General features: G+C 31.4%; 2 protein-coding genes across 8 annotated transcripts; one reads left to right on the plus strand and one right to left on the minus strand.

The window, feature by feature from the left end:
- The first annotated feature begins 261 nt into the window (after positions 1-261).
- On the plus strand, positions 262-3,667 carry LOC108003263 (guanine nucleotide-binding protein-like 1). 2 transcript variants are annotated; one of them, XM_017065419.3, is made up of 5 exons: positions 262-588; positions 697-1,019; positions 1,145-1,790; positions 1,869-2,291; positions 2,378-3,667. In XM_017065419.3, exons 1-5 carry the CDS (start codon positions 495-497, stop codon positions 2,635-2,637), a joined length of 1,746 nt encoding a protein of 581 aa, XP_016920908.2. In that variant the 5' UTR covers positions 262-494; the 3' UTR covers positions 2,638-3,667. The 2 variants fall into 2 exon arrangements, with proteins under 2 accessions (XP_016920908.2, XP_016920907.2); XM_017065418.3 differs by having other exon boundaries at positions 278-588; positions 694-1,019.
- On the minus strand, positions 2,633-20,638 carry LOC108003262 (otoferlin). 6 transcript variants are annotated; one of them, XM_028669431.2, is made up of 28 exons: positions 20,497-20,631; positions 17,188-17,246; positions 15,101-15,289; positions 14,537-14,808; positions 13,583-13,850; positions 12,702-12,878; positions 12,132-12,194; positions 11,294-11,378; positions 9,988-10,331; positions 9,584-9,894; positions 9,266-9,509; positions 8,945-9,181; positions 8,561-8,869; positions 8,300-8,452; positions 8,021-8,221; positions 7,680-7,931; positions 7,485-7,538; positions 6,845-7,146; positions 6,384-6,748; positions 6,123-6,305; positions 5,327-6,056; positions 5,098-5,268; positions 4,848-5,017; positions 4,454-4,772; positions 4,166-4,364; positions 3,867-4,085; positions 3,685-3,785; positions 2,633-3,467 (listed from the first exon to the last, which is right to left on the minus strand). In XM_028669431.2, exons 1-28 carry the CDS (start codon positions 20,573-20,575, stop codon positions 3,287-3,289), a joined length of 6,237 nt encoding a protein of 2,078 aa, XP_028525232.2. In that variant the 5' UTR covers positions 20,576-20,631; the 3' UTR covers positions 2,633-3,286. The 6 variants fall into 6 exon arrangements, with proteins under 6 accessions (XP_028525232.2, XP_061932572.1, XP_061932577.1 ...); XM_062076588.1 differs by having other exon boundaries at positions 5,327-6,068; XM_062076593.1 differs by lacking the exon at positions 17,188-17,246 and having other exon boundaries at positions 5,327-6,068; positions 20,497-20,638.
- Positions 20,639-20,963: the final 325 nt, after the last annotated feature.

Below are 20,963 nucleotides of genomic sequence, written 5' to 3' on the forward strand. Positions count from 1 at the left end.
GTTATAAATAAATATTAAATTTTTAAATAGTAATATAAATAAATTTTAAAGTATTGATTATATGAAAAATAAATGAACTTAAATTTAAATTACATTTAAATTACATTTAAATTATTTACATTAAATTTATTATATTATTATTACATTAAATTTGAATTCGTAATAAAAATTAATGTTTTTTTTTTGTATAAATTTCGAAATCAAATTTTAGGAATATTGTGATATAGTTTATCTGTCTTAATCAAATTTGGTATTACTGGATATTATATATATAAATGTATTATATTCATTAGAATGAATTATATTCATAAGAAATGTACGTAACAAATTATTTTCGATTATAAATATTTTAAAAATTTATTATTTCTAAAACAAGTGTTTTAAAGTCTTGATATTCTAAATTTGATAAATGTTCAAGATGTGCTAATTAAAAAATATGTTATAATTTCATACAAAAATAAGGAAATTAATTGAGAGGTTAAGATTGTTAAAAAATGCCGCAAGGAACGAGAAAAAAACCATTTAGCGGTAAAGCTAAAAAACAGCAATTACAAGCCAAAAAACAACGACAATCTTCGACTTTATTTGGTATATATAATATAAAGTTAACTAATATAATAACTTAAATAATATATATTTATATATTTTATATTTTTATTTATATTTCTCGAAAATAATTTATTTTACAATTAGCAGCAGAAAATTACAGTACATCCAATGAAGACAAAATAAACCATTATAGTGGTTTTGAAAATAATGCTATACAAAAAATTAATAAGCAGCCAAAAGATAATAATTCTTCTAAAAATAGATATACTTTACAATTCTTCCATGAAAGTAAAGAAGAACTATTAAAACGAAAAGAACAAGCTAGAAATGCTATTGAAACTTTATCTCTTAAAGATCAAGAAATTTCTAATAATTATTTTCCACCTGAAATTAATATGCCAAAACGACCACCTTGGAATTTCAATATGTCAAAAGAACAATTAGAATTAAGAGAACAAAAATATTTTACTGTAAGTAATTATAATTTTTATTATTATAATTATTTTATTATTATTATAATTATAATTTTTATTAATTATAATTTATATTTATTGAAAAATAAATTCAGTATCAATTAATAAATTGTTATTTTTAGGAATATCTAAAAAATATTGAAAAGTTAAGTTTTGTAAGTTATTTTGAATTAAATTTAGAAACTTGGAGACAATTATGGAGAGTTTTAGAAATGTCTGATATTTTATTAAGTATTGTTGATATTAGGTATTGTGTTTTAATGTTTCCGCCATATTTATATGAATATATAACAAATGAACAAAAAAAAGATATGATTTTAGTATTAAATAAAGTTGATTTAGCACCTCCAGCTTTAGTAATAGCATGGAAAGAATATTTTCGTACTGTATATCCAAAGTTACATATTTTAATGTTCACATCATATCCTACTTATAATTTGCGTGGAAATACAAATGAAACGGAAGGAATAAAACAAAGGCGTAGAAAAGGAAAACTTAAAATGGCTGCAGAAGGAGCTCAAAAATTATTAGATATTTGCAAGGAAATTGTTGGAGATAATGTAGATTTAACTTCTTGGCAAAATAAAATTAAAGAAGAAATGGAAATGGAATTTGATTTAGATGATGTTGATCACAAAGACAATGTTACTATTGAAAAAAAAGATACAAGTTATTTTAAACATGAGCGCTATAAAAATGGAGTTTTAAGTATTGGATGTATTGGAACTCCAAATGTTGGAAAATCATCTTTAATGAATGCATTAATGGGTAAATTTTTTTATAATATATTTAAAATGTAATAAATAATAATATGTAAATATCTCATTTGCTGAATATCTTTCATAGGAAAAAAAGTTGTTAGTGTATCACGTACACCAGGACATACAAAACATTTTCAGACTATATTTCTTACAAAAACTGTTTGTCTCTGTGATTGTCCGGGATTAGTATTTCCATCTATAATACCTAAACAATTGCAAATATTAATGGGATCTTTTCCAATAGCTCAAGTCAGAGAACCATACACAACAATTAAATTTCTAGCTGAAAGAATAGATTTACCTAAAATACTTAAACTACAACATTTAGATAATGATGATACATGGTCTGCTATAGACATTTGCGATAGTTGGGCTTCTAAACGAAATTTCATTACTGCACGAACCGCTAGACTTGATACTTATAGAGCAGCTAATTCATTATTAAGAATGGCACTTGAAGGAAAAATTTGTATATATGTATATCCTCCAGATTGGGTTCTTAATAAAGGTTATTATTATTGTAGATTATGTAGTATAAATAATTTAAAAAAATAATAGTAATTCCAAAAAATAATAATTTATATAATTATACAGAAAAATGGGAGAATCATTCGGAAGTTGAATTAGTTAGATGGATTCAAGCTAGGAACAAAGAAGATATTAACGATGCAAAAAAAGTATATATCTCATCTGAAGATGAAGATGAAGAAGAACACTTAGAAAATCAAAAACATCAAAAGAAAATATCAAAAGATACATGTGATAATTCTGAAGATTCTGATGAAACTACAAGTGAGGAATTGGAATTACCAAATGTAGTTAATAAATTTGAAGCATTATCAACAGATATATAAAAATATTAATTGTTCATTGAATAATTTTTATTTCTCAATGAATAATTTTTATTTATTTCTCAATACACATTATATATATTATCTATTTACAACGAAATAGGCTATAATGTTTGTAACGAAATATTTGATAAGTAAAAATATTATGTATATTACACGCATTATTGTACTGCATCTAATGATTTTTAATCAATTATTGTACTGCTCTTTTATGTACATATTAGCTTTTATTACTGTTTCGTTGGTCCATTATACAGCAATTATTTATTTAAAAAAAGCTCTTTTATGTAAAAGCATAATCTATTTTAAATTGTTTTAAAATTGTTTGCAAAAGAAAGAAAAATATTTGGATTATTAAATAAAAAAATAGATGTTAATTGTTTTAAATTTCGAGGCCTATGATATTTATATGTGATAGAATATAGTCTAATATAAATGTTAAATGTTGAAAAAATAAGTTTTTAAATATAATGTTAAATATGATATAGATTTCTAGTGAACAAAACTATCTTTAAAATATTCGAAGTTATATTTATAATATTAAATGATAATTTAACTATATTCTATATCCTTTTTTTTTTATCAAAATATCATGTTTTATTATTTAAAGTATCATGAGCATATATATAAATAAAATTTGCAAGCAGTATTTTTATGCTCCCAATAACTTTTTAACAGAATAACCAGGTATAGCATAAAAGAACAATAATACAAGTACTATTAAACCAATTATTATAAAAGCTTTTAAGATTGCTAATTTATAATTGTGCCATATAATATATTTAATAGATTTCAAAGGATTCATAAACCACATGAAAGATGCATCAGGTCGGCTGAAATATAAAACAAACTAATTAAAGATATATTTAAAAGCTAATAGATTTATTGTGAAAAAAATTGTAAAAAAAATATTCTAATCGTAATAAATAATGATAATTTTGAATTAAATATTCAAAATTTTTTAAATTTGTAATATTTAAAGGCAAATTATGTTATATAGTTAAGAAAATAATAAATTCTTTATTTATATAAATTGATAATATTTTTTACTTTGGTTTTTCAAGTGGATCCGGTTCATTTCTTCCAAATCCTGCAGGATTTTTTTCAGCTTCTTCTTTACTTAATAAATGAATTTCAGCTTCCACCTTACCCTGCAGTAAGGTATTTCAATGTGAAATAATTTCCAAGTTTATGTGAATCATGTTAAAATTAAAATATGAATTAAAATTTACCGTCAATTCCATATCCTCATTTTCCTTTTTGACATAGAAAGGCCACCAGCCTTTTATCCGTTTTTGTTTGAAAATATTTACAGTTGGCACAGACCCATCGGTCTTCAACATGCTTAATGTACAGAGTTTGCTATTCTTTGCACCTCGAGGAAATCGATTTAAATCAAGAGTAATAGCACCCAAAAAATCGTCGGCTGAAAAGTGATCTGCATCCCAAACCTATATAAAATGGATTGAAAATATGAAAGTAATGTATATAAATATGAATATGAATTTTTTTAATGTAATATATATATCACTTGTAATTCTAAACGAGCTGGAATCTTGCATTCAGTTTCGTCCCAGCTAAAAAGACTCTCTTTGCGATTGATAACAATTTTCTCTTCTGCTACGAGATAATCAAACGGAAATATAAAACGCCAATTGAAATTCCCTTCTCCGGTTAAAGAACGATAATGAATATCTGTGGATTGGCAATCTTCTGGGCCTTTTAACCATCTAAATCATGGGGAAAAAATTACAATTAATTTAAATTCAAATTAATCAATTTCTTAATTCATTCTGTAAAAATTATACAAATATTATACCCTTTAACATAAATGTCGCTCATTTTTTCACCAGTAAAGAATGCATCATCTTCCAATACAACGTCGTCTGTGTTCCATATAATAATTCGAAGCTCGTAACTTTTAGGCTTTCTCGGTGAAATATCGATCGACGGTCCTGGTGAAGGCATATCCATGGGAAACATATCAACCCACATTTCTAACTTTCCTTGTTCGATTCCTGGTTTTTCAGGATTATAAAGTGGACGTGTCTCTACATGTTCAGGAACCAAGGCACAACCGATTCTTGGAAGAGCATGCCATTGATGAAGAACTGCCAATGCAAGATGCTCTTCTATGCCTAGAAGAACAAATGATTGTAATCAAATCTTGTAACAAAAACGATGATGTTTCCATTACTTTAAATCTTATTTACCTTTCGAATGAACGTAACATTCCATTTCTTCGTTAGACAAAGAGAACGTTTTTCTTCCAATTGATACTTTTCCGTGTGAATATACTGGTCCATCGATCTTTCCCTCTTTACAAAGTTTTGACAAGATTTGCATTGGTTTCATCGCATCTCTCCATTTATTGTAACCAGATCTGAATAATAAAAAAAAAAAAAAATTAAAAAAAAAATAAGTCTATCATTTATTACGAAATATTTCCAAAGAAAAACTTACTCGTCATATTTTTTAGCTAATCCACAAGTAGCACGATGCCTACTATAAAATCTATTTTCCAAATCGATTTTTGTTTCACCGATCATATCATCGGTGCCGACTAAATCCCAATCCAATACTTGGACAGTCAACAACGAATCCTGTGGAAAGGTTGCTTCTATTTCGAAACACCTTGAAAATAAAATGTATTAAAATGTAATATTTCGATATGAAGAAATTTTATACATACTTGCCAAAAACAGGATTAAGCTGTTTTGATACGTAATTCTCTTTATCACTGATTCTTTTATTGCCCAGCTGCAGAACGACGTATGGATCCGCTTTTCCATTCAAATCACAAGGATGAAGATCGTTTGCCTTGACAATATAGACTCGTACCAATACATGAATCGGTTCGTTCGAAGGTACACCTTGAAAAAAACCATATTGGGGATCGAAGCCCATAACCGTGTGATCTATTAAGTCTTTAGGAAGAGGCCATTTATAAACTTTTAACGCTCCTTTAAAGCATCCAACTATTCTAGACTCGTCTTCAGGCTCATCTCCAGTTTTCTTTCCTCTGTACAATTCGAACGTGTGCAACCATTCTTTGAACTGTTCGAATTCTGGTTGAGCTTCTAATTCGTTCGGATAAATTTTCAACAGCGCTGTTTTCGGAAATTTCCGATAAGTTTGCTTAGGACTAAGCTTCGAAACAAACTTCGCTGTATTCGCCGTCGACTTTAGGCCAAATAATTTTTTCGCGGTAACACCAGGACTCTTGTCATCCGATGGATTCACTTGATTTTGATTGCAACTTTCCTCCATGTAATTTAGAACAGTACCATTCGCTTGTGTTTGAAATATTGGTTTCTCTCTACGAAGTTCCTTATTTTCTTCTATCATGGCTTCAATAGAGGCAAAGTATTTCGTCCACCAATCTTGACAACCTTCCTCGTCTTCGAAAATACTGAAATCTCCTGAAAGATTTCCTTCGATTTTACTACGTTACTTTATTTTTTGATTTTATAATATGATATACTCACCCATACTTCCATCATTGACTAAACTTTGCTTCTTTTTTATGTTCTGTTCTGTTTTATCTCTCTTCGTTGGCCAACCTTGCTCTAAACCTAGAGTAATGATCGCATCTCCGATACTGAATTCAAGATCGGTTAAAGATTCTGGTAAAGATGCGTATTGATATTTGATTTTTGACGTATCGAAACCTAACATGAAAAATTGAAAAAAATATGATATATATATATATATATATATTTAAATTTCTAAAATTAAAATCATTTTACTTGTATATTGTTGCAATTGATATAAATTTTTCCTTTTTTCTTCGACATCCTTCGCTTTCTTCGTTTGCGGGCAATACATATATTTATGGATCGAATTTATCGTATGCGTTCCAACAAGAGTATAACGACCGAAACTTCTGCAATCTACAGCCCTGATTGTTAAAGGTGGCCGATAAAGTTCTTGTTCAGGCAATTCCAATTCCAAAAATTTCACCGGTGTATTGAAATTTGGATTCTTTTTTGCATTTGTTATAACCGAAGAATAGAGAATATGGCCAGCACATTCGACGTCTACTCGAGGTTTGTCCACGGTCATCAAATGTATCCTCTTTAAATCCCTCAGACCCCAAAACAAAACTTCGATTCTGCGACAGAAAATAACGAGGATGATGAACAGATTTAACAATTTTAAAAATTGCAAAAAAATTATAGATACGTTGGAAAATTGTTTTAAATTTTACCGATATTTGGACAGAGTTGGTCGAATACCGACAGGGACCGGAAGAATTGGTCCCTGATCCTGAGTCACAATAGGAGTTTGAGTTATTATCTCTTTCGGATCTGGCAATGTAGGTAAGCCATAATCTTTCGTCGAAGGATATTCCAATAATTCAAAAACAGCAAGAAGTTCGCCCGCTCTTGCAGCACCTCTTGTTACATCGTACCATTCCAACGATGGTGGAAATCTCGGTGGTGTGTAAGTTTCTGAGGCCAGTTTTACGTGAGGTCGCGCAACCGCTCGACCTATGTACTCAGATTTGCCCTGAAACCATCGTGCATTTACTTTATTCAATTTGTCTGAATAAATTTTGTCGATATTAATTCTTTTTTTTTTCTAACAATAAATTTTCTTATTATGAATAAAAATGTTCTTTTTTCATTTTTTTCAAAATTTCTTTAAAAAAAATGTTCAAGTTGTGTTAAAATAATAATTTCTGTTTTCTGATCAACTATATCTGAAACGTTACAGACATGCCATATACGCAAATTCAATTTCAAAACGATTTTGAACGGTGTACCTAAATTAATATCGAAAAAAATAAAATGTGGAAGCGTGTATTTTTTTTTTTTGCGTATGAATGTTGTATATCATATACAAACTGTTAAAGCAGAGCCCTCATGCAGTGTTATACAGTCCATAGTTACAAAATGACTCTGTAAAAAAAGAATCACAAAAAGATAAGAAAATTAATCAATTTAATCAATCGTAAAAAAACGTTATTTTCTTTCAATTAAACATTGTATCGCAACTAAAGATAAAGCAGAATCTTATATCAGGAAAATTTTTCATCATACCACTTTATCTTGATCGAACAGCTCGATAACGATCGACGGTGGATCCTTTTTAATTTCCTCGCCAGTCCCGTAAATCAATATGTCGTCGAAAAGAAGAAGTTCGTCCCATGTAGGACTCAGAGTTTCGTCGATTACTTGAGTGGACTTGCAAAATTCGCCGCAAATCACTCTTGCAAAGGGATCGGAAAGACCGGATGCATCGCTACCGATCAAAGACCGAGCTTGATACATGTGCGCTCTTAATTGGAACTTCTACTCGATATAATCGAAATATTTTAGTAAGTGAAAATTTTTCATCAAATTTAACTATTTGTCATTTTCGATAATTCATATATACCTACGTGTTTTTCAACATAATGAATAATGATTGGTGGTAAAGCACGAGGTCTGTCGACGTTTTTCAATTCGTGACTAAGTTCGTATCCCTTTGGCAAGCCTTGAGTGAAATATTTCTTATGTTTCAAGATACCGAGCCACATATAAATTTGCAATTTTCCTTGTATCGCCCAACCTGAAGGACCAAACCGCTTCTTACCTGGAAGCTATTGATCAATTTAATTAGAATCAATGAATAACAAGAAGTTTTATAAACGAATAAATTAAAGACGAGATAAACGTACTTTGAGAAATATGGTTTGGACTTTTCCACAATATCTACCACACTCTTCATCGACGATCGAATAAATTAAATCTCTTCCGAGTATCCTATGATACGCGATTCGTCGTCCTGAACTAATTACCCAAATAAAAACATCCGGGAGAGAATCTTGAGGCTGAAAATGCGTTTCTCTTTTAACGATAAAATGTCTAACTTATATAGCTTACAATAGCGTAACAGCAGGAATAGTAAAAATTTATGGAAGACGTTGAGCAACACTCACGTCCTCGACCAGAAATTTTAATTTCTGCAAATACCCCTGAGCCGTCTTCAATCTTTCCTTAAAGCTACTCTTAGTGACAACAGCTTTAAGATTCCGTGACATCATTCCTATACCTTCCAATTCTCTTTGACACAATTTAGTCCTTTCCTTGTCGAGTTTCGTTTTCCCAACTCCTGGCCCAGTGACGCTCGATTTGCTGATGCTCACGTAACGATTACAATTGCTACTTAATTCTTCTAACGTGGATTTTAAAATTTTCTCCCCTGAGCAATCGTCTATATGCGATTGAACCTCCGATAATCCTTCTTCCTGTTCCAAAAACAAATAAACAAATAAATAAACAATTACGAAACTTCATTTTTCCCCCCCCCCCCCTCGACTCACCAATTTATCAGAAATTTTACTGATTATGTTGCTATTGTACATTCTACGTCTGTAATCAGGCCAGATGCTTCTGACATGAAGACATGGTTTGTCATCCCAATAAGGAAGAAAGTAATAAATTTTGTCATGAGTCATCGGTTTGCAAGATGGGGTGGTGCTCTGCCAAGATCCGCTCAACACTTCCTGAAGCTCTTCTTGATCGCTGCTCGTTCCACTTTTTGGCCCCATGTCGCACATCTGTCCAATTAAAAAACGAATGTAAAACTTTTTCACCCGTTGTCTTCACATTGTTTTCATCGTTACAACCCGATTCGATCTCACCTTTGAGCTTTCATTGTGACCGTCCAGCGCATTTCCCGCGTTCCCTATCGATAACTCAAAATATATCGGTTTGTCACCGAGTTTCTTGTCTATCATAGTGGCGTCCATTATCGTCGCAAAGAGGAAGAATTCCTCGTTCCTCGTATAAGCGGATTCGTTTATAGGTATCGTGGGTTCGACTTCGACCTCCGACGGGGCCATCTCTACGTTATCGCTTATTTCTGTCCTGATAGCTATTAATAATCTACAATGCACGAAAGTAATTACTTCTTCCATTCTTCGTTCATTACGTTAATTAATCGAGAAACGAGCAACAACCTCGCCCTGTAAGAAATTCCCTCTCCTAATCCAGTGTTTAACGTCGAGTGCTCGTCTATGATACTGTAATCCCTAATGCTCCCGTAAAAGTGGACGAAGGCTGGCCCAAACGTGGGCAGGAAGCCTTTCTCGCCGTCGTTGCTGATTTGCTTCAAGTCGACGAAGTGCGTGCCGATCACGGTCGCGTGGACCGGGTCGTTGTCGCATAATTGAATCTTGATCCTTTGACAGAGGGGTGGAAACATTTCCGTGAAAACGATCTGCTCGTTCCAAACCGGCGCGTAACTGTGCCTCTTAACGCTCGTCTTACCCTGAATAAAAAAAGAAATATTTCAAGGATCGATCCCAATTTGGAAATTTAAATTTAATTAATTATATATTCGTAGTTATATAGTTGCCCTTACGGTCAATCCAGCGAAAGAGACTTGAACATACGGATCGACGAGATCTTTCACCTCGCCCGTGAACGCCTTCTTCACGTTCGCCATTATGCTGCTGTTCATCTTTGGCAGCCCATCGGCTCTGTACACCTTCACGATAAACTTCGCCCTCTGCCTCTCTATAGGCACACCATCCGGCAGCAGAAGGTTACCTTCGATGTCGTCCTCGTCCTTTTCGCTTTTCGGGGGGATTTTCACCGTGTCGCCTTTCCCGATCACGCTTATATCGCATTTCAAATAACCTTTTGGACCTCCTGCCACGTCGTCCGGATCCGTAAGCAGCGCCCATTTGTGGTAGAATTGGTGATCTACAGAGCAAGTCACTCGATTATTATGGAATATTAGGTTAGGTTAAATATATAAGTACATATATATATATAACAGGACAGAAAAGAAAATAAGAATTGATTCAAATGAAGCGCCAAAGATAATCGTTGAGGTTATACCTACTGTTACAAGTTGATGGTACATGTGATGAAAATGTGGAACGTGTTTAAAACGCGTTAATTGAATCTCGTGTCGTCGTACACGTGCAATGAATTTATCGTATCGTAGAAGGATATATTTAGATACTTACACGATCATTTCCAAAACATGCTATTTCTATCCATATGCAATTTATATGCAATTTAAATTTGCTTAGACGTCTTTTTTCCCTTTTTCGTGATATCGTAATATCTTTCACGTGCAATCGAAATGGATATTCTATGCTACAGAAGCGGCATCACTCAAAGCTATATAAAGCGATATAAAGAAATATTATGAATTATGAAAAATGATGTGATACGCGAGACAATGGCTTCCCTTCGTTTCAATCTGTACGATTCTTTTACGCTCAAACGTTTATTTAACCTGGCAATTTTATCCTTCCGTTTAATTCACGTGTAATTATTTAAAATTATTACGAAGCCATTTTTTTTTATTTTCCCCCCAATCGAGATATTGTTTTCATGCGTTGCACGAAATTATTAATATATGCATTATTACAAAGCATGCGTAAAATAATAATAATTCATCTCGTTGCATTTTCAATCAATATCTAAAATTCGTTATAGATGAGAATGAATTTCATCGTTCCTGTTTTAATTCGAGAAAGAAGATATGAATTAATCGAGATTTCATGTTGCGAAATTATATTCTTCAATGAGACGAATATACGTTTCCTTTTTTTTTTTTTAGAATCTTGACACACGATAGAGAGTGAGAAATAATTAAAGATGATTTAAGAATAACTTTTAGAATCCCTTTCGAAGAACTTGTAAAAATGTACCTGGTTGCGCCCATACGGTCGCGATGTCTAATTTAAAGCTGCCCAGCGTTAGATTAGCGCGTAAGAGATTCCGCGATTGCTGCACCTGCATATCAATACAAGGTATTCACTTCAAGTAATTCGCTCCCTCCATAATTATCATTGGCCACCGTAATGTGTGCGAGTTTAGCTAACCTGTTTTAAAATTTTATTTCGTCCTCTAAATATCCCTAATTAAGAAATATTTCGTTCTTTTTCTCCGCCGTTCTCCTTTCCGTTTTATCCAGATTTGTGATAAATTAACAATCTATAGATTTTTCAAACAATCGGCAAGCAAGTTGAATGGTATAAGATAATTTTTCATGTAAAGGAAATAGATTGTTATCGATACTGTTGTATCGACCGTTGTTAATTATCGATACCTTGAAATAAATTCAAGAGCAACGATTCTCTCTATGTACCATGCATCGTAAATCAATATTCCCACAGCTTCTGCGTCCAGACCATGAGAGATGACAGTAATTGATTATTCAAAATACAACGTTGTCGACAATAAATTTTTACCTCTCAAATCGAGAAACGGAACCGTTTAAAGTTAATTGTTAATGTAACGATCGGTAATCGTCTGAAAAAGACAAGATGAAAATAAATTGCGCTTTAAAAACTTAATGCCGAGAACGTTTTATTCGAAGCGCGATCTGCAATTTATTTTGCTTGGACGTTACCGTATTTATTAAAACGTATCGTCGAAGGCCAATTAATTCTAATTATCTAATGAAGCAAATAGCTTCCTAACTTTCTATAAATAGCAACCTCATAGCTGTGTGAGTGTTTAAAAAAAATTCAATAAGCGACTTACCGACAGTGTGATGATTTTATCGAACAACATTACAGGTGACATATGAAAATCGAAGACGAAATACTGAAAAAAACAAACCGAAATCGGGAATATTATCTCTCTGTAACTTTCGATCTGAATGAACAAAGAAAATAAAATGGGGAAAATATACATACGTATATATATTAAAAAAACGAGAAAATGAACGAGAAAAATATTTCCGCAAAAATGAGCGAGAAAGATATTTCTGCAAAAAATGAACGGGGGTGGACATTGAAAAACGGATAGAAAAAGCGAAAAATTCAAATGGAGAAAATTAAAAAAAACAGAATTGTCCGCTCGAATGAAGCATACATTTCAATATAGTGGAATATTTGTATTGATTTAATAATTAGCATGAAACTTTCTATGGGAAAGATAATAATAACTGATTTATTCTCTCGTTTTTTTTCTTTCTTTCTTTTTTTTTTTTTTTTTTTTTACGTCCTTTCACAGTTCGTTTAACAATTTTTTCGATAATTTTTCTTAAACAGTCGAATTGAAACGAATACTATTTCCTTCGAAAATTATTCGATCGAAAACGACACTTACCTCGTTATAATAGGGACAGTTCGTAGATTCTTTGACACTGGTATATTTTCGTTGATCTCCTATTTGCACGCAAACGACCGGATCCATGTTCAATCCCGCCAATTGCCTTGCCTCGATAATGGTGATGCAAACTTGATAATCTTGCGCCTTTAACGCTGTTTGCCCTGTGTCGATCGTCTGCGAAAAGGAAGCACGGAACGAACCTCTTGTAAAATTTTCTCACGAGCTATATCGTTCATTCAAGTCGGGAGAAATCATCGATTTTCCAAGACGGAAATGGCTCGAAGAATTCTTATGCAAAAGTTGTTATCCAATTTATCGCGTCATTTATCTATTTTCTTTTCCTTTCTATTCTATAAGGTGTTCAAACGAATATTCTCCGTTTTGTTTACAATTTCGGTACTTGAGACACGACACGCGGAATAAATTAATGAGCTCTCTACGCAATCTTGCGGAATTTGCGAGAACTATCGATTATTTCGATAATTGAGGAAGGCACATGCGGGAACATAGGCATCTTATGTTTAGAAAAGAGTATATTGAAAGAAACTTTATATTCGTAGAAAACACGCTATAGAATCGTATTTTTTTTAAATGATAGGATATTGTTTTAAAAATATTACGAAATATGCGATATAATATTCTTTTCAAATTAAATCAGCAAATAGCTCGAGTGAAATGTTTCAATCTTTTTAATTTAAGCCAATCTAACTCGGCTTTAAAATTTTTATTTCGTATATCCAGGATTTTATTTAGAAAGTCGTTTTCCAATTTTACGATCAAAGAAGATGGTATCGAAACGGTCTCTAAATTCACGATAAATCGTCTTCAACGATAAACGAAAGAGAAATAAACTTTTGAAGGTTATGTGAAAATCGAACCTTTGGTTTTGATTTTTTCGTTGACTTTACAATCATGTCCTGAAGTTCCGTCGCGTTTGATCCAACTTGAGTGTCGTAATCGGAAATGTTCGTCTCCAAAGAAGTCATCGAATTCGTTCTTGAAGGCTCGTTCGATGTCGGACAGCTCGAGTCTCTTCTATCGAGTAATTCGCTAGTATCCGAGCCACTGTCGCAGGATCGAGCTCTAGGTGGCCTCTGTTTACCCAATTTTATGAAGGATTTCATGCTTTTCAACGTTGAACTTTTACTGCAAAAAATAATTTTTTTTCCTGCATTTTGATTAATAGTAAACCGAAATGAGATAAATTATTCTTTATCTATAATGTTAGATCATTTAATAGATATTTAAATATTATATATATATAATACATAGATTATTTATATATAGATATAATATAGATTTAGATTAGAATATAGATTATATATAGATTTATATATAGATTAAATATATATAAATACATAGATCATATTTAAATATTTTCTATTCTAGTTGCCTATGTATATATAACAGAATATAATAAAAATTTGTTAACGTATGAAGAGAAGGTAATCAATGTAACTCACATTCTTTGATATAACCTAATTTAATAATTCTCTTTATCGTTTAATTAAACTTTCAATTGACAAATCAATTAAATCGCCGCCAAATTCGAAATATTATCGAAATATTTAATTGATTTGTTGAACTGAAAATTTAAACTTGGAAAATGTGACTTATACTATTGTTTTCCAAATCTTCCATACGTTTCTCGATTATCTGCTATTAATGAAATACATTTCTATCGCTTTTGCGAAGCATCGGATAAGCAAGAGAAGAAACGATATATTTCGGTTTTTACTCGATCCTTTTGATCTCTTTCGAGGAGTAAATAAAATGATTGTTGCGAAACGCAACACACACACACACACACATATCGGTTCGCTATTTCTCACCTTTTTCGATCAGGTGACTTTTCATCCGTCAGTAACGAGCTACCCCTTTGAAGAAGACCCTTCTTCGAAGTTTTGTGAGGGCTGTGCCAAGATCCTTTTCTTTTTCCAGCTTCGGCGGCAGTATTAGCTTGCTCCAGGCTTCTTTCGAGATTTGCAATGTTTTGCTCAATGTCGATCAGCATCTGTTGCTCATCCTCCATTATTTCCGACGCCGCATACGAGCTGCAGCTTCCGTCAGGAGGATTGTATCGAATTTCGAAGCAAACGACTGTCTGCGCATATTAAATGGATTTTATTATATGGAATATGGAAACCATTATAAAATGGCAATAGAATTTAAAACTTTAATATATCATTTAAAAATCTAACAACCATCAAGTTTGACCAAGAAATAATATCCAATTTCTTGGAATTGTAAAAAAAACGAAGATATTCAGAATTATCGGATATTTTTTTATAGAAATTAAAATTTTAGCATATATCCAGTGTCGCTTTATAAATTCAAATCGCTCGATACGGAATTGAACACGGAAACTCGTTATCGTGCGCGTTGTTCCAACTTACCGGAAGTGGTTTGTTATTCAAGTCCACTAAAAAATCCGTAATGTCGATTCGTCCTTCTCGCACCACTGTCTGCAAAACCAAACCATATTTCGCAAGCACCTTCTCGTTTTTTAAAACTCCTCGCGATATCACTGACAATTGCAATACTTCCACTTCGTCCACCGGTCTTCCCAAGTTCCAAGTGAAACTCTGGAAAAAAAAAATTTCATTCTTCAACTTAAATTTCTCGTAAATTTTAATTTTTTCTTTTTTTTTTTTGTCAACGAGATACAGTATTATTACAATACTCGGTTCAGATTCAAACGTAAGAAACAATAAGTACGATATAATTCGATCCGTTATCGACGAGTATTCACAGGAATTAATTCGATAGCATACCAACGACGTAATAGATTGCTGGTTACGCTTTATCCTATCACGATCGTGTGAAATAGCTTTCAAACTCGGTCGAAAATTGGTAAATTCACTCTTGACTAAGTAAGTTAAGGAAAGCTTTCGAATTTGTGTCAACGTTGTGTCGCGAGTTGAATAGCAATTAAGTTGAATTACGTTCGTTAATTATATCTTTCTCTTTAATCTTGCTAATCCATTAAAAAAAAAAAGAAAATGGAATACAAAGCTCAAGAAAAATTCGATCGTCTTGTTGTTGCATTGCAAAAAGAATTTTAACGATAGAAACTGGTTCGCTCGATTAGAATGACATCTGGATTTTATATATTGCAACCATTGGTTCTATTCGCGTGTGTATACTTTTCTCGTAACATTTCATGCACAATTTTTATAATAAAATTCCCGTAAATGTGAATTACAAGTCGTTAGTTGACCCAGTTATGAATTTATTATTTCATCAACATGCAATTCTCCTTTGATCGTCGGATTAAAATTCGAACGATTAATTTAATTACGCGCGAGCAAACCTAACCTCTATTTTGATTTATGTTTACGTGATCTTTTGATATTTAAATGCCAATATTATTTATATTTTTTAATGTACACCGCCGAGGTGCATCTTTTTTGTAACAAGCACATAGCTAACACAACATCGACTAATCGATATATATATATATATATACACATATATATACACATATATATGTATGTATAAGCGGCGTAACGCACGAGCTCGGTGAGTAATATATTTTTATTCAAATTGGAATCAATTGTTCAACGTAAAAATGAAAAAAAATATATTTGATTATCCATACATATTGTGCCATTATTTTTCGTCGATGTCCCGATTTTCCGCTCGCTTCTGCGATTTTAATAATCAAGATGGCGGTGATGGGCGAATGTGCAACGAACGATAAAATGACAAGCGATGAAAATTTATGGATATTGAATAAAAAACATTAAAAAAGAAGCGTAACAAAAGTGTTTTCGTAAACTTCAATCGAGTAAAAAACTGGGTCGCGATAAGCATTTGATATACAAAACGTACCATCTGCATGTAGTTTAATTCGCTCGTTTAATTTCGCTCTGCCCTCCCCAAAGTTTAAATTCCTTTTGCGCAAGTTTAAATTCCCTTGCGCGATCGCGAATTTGCATATAATTTTTCGAAAAATTCCCGCGGAACTATTACAAAGCAATCTTTGTAACGCGAAGCAAAAGTATTAACCACACTTAACTTTCTTGAAAACGTACAACTTTCCTGGAGGAAAAAGAAGGAAGGAGAAAAAAGAGAAAAGTTTCTTCTTTTGCGATTTTTTTTTATTTTTTCTTTTCTTTTTTTTTTTTTTTTACACCGAGAATGTTTTATTTACTTTTAATGAGTAACCACAGTGAATGTGAATTTATTCGAAGGAGTTGAAAAAAATCTGTCCGTACCAAAATACGAGATGCATGCTAATTACATTGAATCAACGAACAGAGAGAAAGGGTAAATTGCTATGTAATTAGAAAGTTAAATTATGCATAAATTAAACGTACAGCTTGTCAACGGCTAACTTATTTTCTAATTGCATTAATAGCACTACTAAACTGGCATGGCGATTTTCACACTTTTCTTAATAAATTCATCGTTAAACTGTTTATAAATTGAACGGTTGAAATTTACCGAATGGAAATTAATTAAAATTAATTTACATTACCTCATCTACCGAAATATAATCCCCGCTTTCTTCCAGACATTTTGAATAATGGGAAACACCTGTAACGAAATTCGTTTGGATCATTATTTTACGGATATTTGGTCGAAATAGGCTGAGAAGCAATGATTAAATTATAAAGGGAAAAAAAAGTAAGTTTAATTTTAAGTTTATTCTACGGAAAGAGAAGATAAAAATAAATTGAATTTGTATATAAAAACTGTATAAGGAAATGAAAAGAGAAGCTTTGAGAAAGATATTTTAGAATTTCTGTCATTTAAATCCAAACATACACGCAAACGGATAGAAAGCTTTAGATGTATACAGATAAGGTTTCTCTCTATATTGAATATTTTATAATATGCTACTTAGAAAGCAATAAGATAAATATTTTAGAGCGAAACGTTTTATGAGAACGTGAATCTATAAATTTCACGTTTGGTTTTAAAATATCGATTGAAATATTTTTAATTAATAAAAATAAAATTGGTAAGAATCATTGAAAACGATATTTTGAAAGTTCAAACGAATAGATTCATCTCTTCTCTTCGTCGAATTTGCTTCTATTCTTCTTCTTCTTCTTCGACTCTCATAACATTATTTGTTGGCAAATATTATGATATAACAATAGTAATTAAATTTTCATTGTTGTATTTAATTTGAAAAATTTGTATTGTTTCAAAATTTATTGCATACTTCAAATAATACGTGTTAAATTAGTTTGCAATTTATCTTTCATTATGCTATTTGAGCGCGTGTACACGCAAACTCTAAAACTAACAGTAAAAACGTTCGAAGTATCGTGTCTTGAAAATTCACACTTCACATTCCTTTCTATTATGATACAGCTAAGAGAGAAAAATATAAGCCGACTACCTGTTTTATTTGTCATGAAAGGAAAGAAATAAAATGTAACAATCGTGACGTAAATGTGACTGAAATAGAATGTGAAATAAAAGGAAAGAAAAAATTTTTGTATTGATAATTAAAAAATGAAATGTAACAGAATCATTTTCGGATTTCTATTCGCAATAATAATAAATATTGCATAAATTTCGCAGAAGTGTATTTCTACATTTTAAATTTTCATAGTTCTCCTCTTTATAAAAGCGTCGAACAATTATACACGCGCTTAATTTTAGATAACGTGATGCATAAAATAAATAGGTCAAGCATAAATAATCAAACACGATAGATGAAAACGATTAGAGCGAAAAGGAAAATAGGAAAATGTATATACGTTTCATACGAACATTAATAAATCTAAATAATGTTTTAAAAACCATATAAAAACCATAAGATTTTGACGCGAAAACTTTGTATCACGCGAGCCATGGATCGTCCATGAACTGGGGCAAGCATAATTAAATGAAAGTTTAATCTCCTTCAGAAGCGAGGTTAACCTCCAGTTAACGATATTCATCGTTACTTTGTCTTGCCTTTGAATTTTCCTTTTATGTTTGTTCGCAATCCCGCGAGATGACCGACTAAGCCAATCATTAGTTGCTGTTTAACCACCCATCGCTAATCTTTCTAATTGTATCGTTTACTCTCAAGATCATCACACTTCGATAAATATTAACTGTTCAATTTAAAACTCTTGCTTTTTCCTATTTTTAAGCACTGACATTCGCTTAAATGCTGCGCATAGATAATTATAAAGCTTTACGTTTATAATGCTTTGAACACTTTTTATTTCATTATTTTATATTATTAGCGAGATCCGTTTAAGAAAATATATAGTACTTTTATCTTTAATGGTTTTTTTCAATAATATAATGGAATTCCAAGTAATCGTAAGAAATATCTCGTTAGTTATTTTACTGTGATAGCAAGAATAATTAAGAAAATGAAATGTTGCATCGTTTCATGGAAATTGTAGAGAATTTTGAACAAATGATCTACCATTTTCCAATTAAACTTTAGTCTTTAACAAGTAAAATGTTAAAACAAGAAGAAAAAATTTTAAAAAATTATTATTAATTTATTTCAAAATATATATAAATATTATCTGTTATTTTTGTTATATAATCTAGAAAATGGACTTATCTAACAAATAAATATAAAGAAAAAGATATATGTTGATTCCAAGAGTTTATTTACATGTCAAGATTCTTTAAATACGTGAATAATTAAACACGCAAATAATATCTTTATGTAGGCGGGTATTAGAATAGTCGAGTACTGTAATTAATGTGGTCGATATTATGATCCGAGTCTGTTTAATAACTTGCGGTTAGCTAAACCATTCATTTGATATTATTGTTTCAATAAAATAAACTGTTATATAAAAATATGATCAAGGAGAAAAAAAAGTGAACGATCGATTAAAAATGATTTGTTGCATACGATAAGATTGCACGTCGGAAAAAATCAATCGATGATTGATAGAATGATAACAATATAATATGTTCCAAGTAAAGCACAAATATCTATAAAGAGAATTAAATGAAACATCGCATTCTATGTATAGAGAAAGGCTTTTGTTTCCTTTCTTGCCTTTTCTGTCATCGAATTTTCTAAAGCATTAATATCGTGAAAATCACGTGTCGATTAAACACAATACGTGAAACGCAAATTATATATTCTACGTACGACAACTCTAAATGAAAACATTTATTTCTAAAAAGATTAATTTTAATTTATATCATCGATTAATATTATAACTTTATGAAAATATCCAAGTTACATCTAAAAATGAAAGAATGATAAATGCGATTTTCTGAACGGCTTGAATGACAATTAAAGTTTTCACTAATTGAACAACTCTTGAAAACTTCAGTGTTGAGAACTTGTTATCTTGAATGCAATGTAGAATGACTATCACGTTTTAGACTCGTATTTGCTGTTTGAATCGATCCTGTAATTGATTCAAACTTTCAACGCTTTGCAATTCAATGTTATCTTCTACTTTCAAATATTTAATATATTATTCATACATGGAATTTTAATTTTCTAATATAAAAATTTAAAAAAAAATTATCATATCGATAATATATTTTTTTAATTAAAGTTACTCATTTCCCTTATATAAGCAAATCAAATAAAATTAAATATTCGAGTTTGAATTTATTAGAAATATCTATATGCTTATGAGGAAATAATACAACATTATGAAATTCTGATTGACTATTTGCTATATTGATTTGTAATAATTGATTCGAACGAGCACCTTTGCAAAGTTCAATCAACTCTACGACATTCAAAAGCAACATTTTACGAACATGTTTTATGAAAAACAGAGGAAAGGATCAACGTGTTTTGGAAAAATGAAAATCGGTCGATCGTTAAAGAATAATATTCGAAACTTACCCCGAAAATCGACCTTGACAATCTTGTCCCCTTTACATTTCAATCCTTGAAAATTCTTCACGATAACAACGAGCGCCATTCTTGATTCTTCGATTCGCAATGTGAATAATAGTGTTGAGGTCGTATGTAACAAGAGAACGCGTAAACGAACGCGTTACACCTCATGTTCCGATCCTTCGTTACGTTTTTCTTTCATCTATTACACAAAAAAAGTTACACAAAAGTAAAATAAACGCGATACGACAAAGAGCTAACGACAACGGTAATCGAAAGGACAAATCCACGACTCACCCTTGTTCGAGTCGTGATCGCAGGATACTTTCGGTCAATAAATGTTTTTCACACCGGTGTCACGATTGATCAACGAACGAGCACGTACGTGAATCGAGCGGTAGACAAATTCAGACTAGATGTTGTTCGCGCTTCGAATAAGCTTCGAGTCCTGTCCGATCCTACCCGACCTACCC

The sequence above is a fragment of the Apis cerana genome, linkage group LG6, assembly GCF_029169275.1.
Source record: "Apis cerana isolate GH-2021 linkage group LG6, AcerK_1.0, whole genome shotgun sequence".
Classification (NCBI taxonomy): Eukaryota; Metazoa; Arthropoda; class Insecta; order Hymenoptera; family Apidae; genus Apis; species Apis cerana.

Excerpts from the sequence above, each read along its gene's own strand:
- LOC108003262 (XM_062076588.1), bottom strand. The coding sequence starts at position 20,575 with ATGGCGCTCGTTGTTATCGTGAAGAATTTTCAAGGATTGAAATGTAAA. Across the intron at positions 12,195-12,701 it reads ACTGTCCCTATTATAACGAG|TATTTCGTCTTCGATTTTCA; the intron begins GTAAGTGTCGTT and ends TGTTTTTTTCAG. Across the intron at positions 7,539-7,679 it reads TGTTCGATCAAGATAAAGTG|AGTCATTTTGTAACTATGGA; the intron begins GTATGATGAAAA and ends CTTTTTTTACAG.
- LOC108003263 (XM_017065418.3), top strand. The coding sequence starts at position 495 with ATGCCGCAAGGAACGAGAAAAAAACCATTTAGCGGTAAAGCTAAAAAA. Across the intron at positions 1,020-1,144 it reads GAGAACAAAAATATTTTACT|GAATATCTAAAAAATATTGA; the intron begins GTAAGTAATTAT and ends TGTTATTTTTAG. Across the intron at positions 1,791-1,868 it reads TTTAATGAATGCATTAATGG|GAAAAAAAGTTGTTAGTGTA; the intron begins GTAAATTTTTTT and ends TATCTTTCATAG.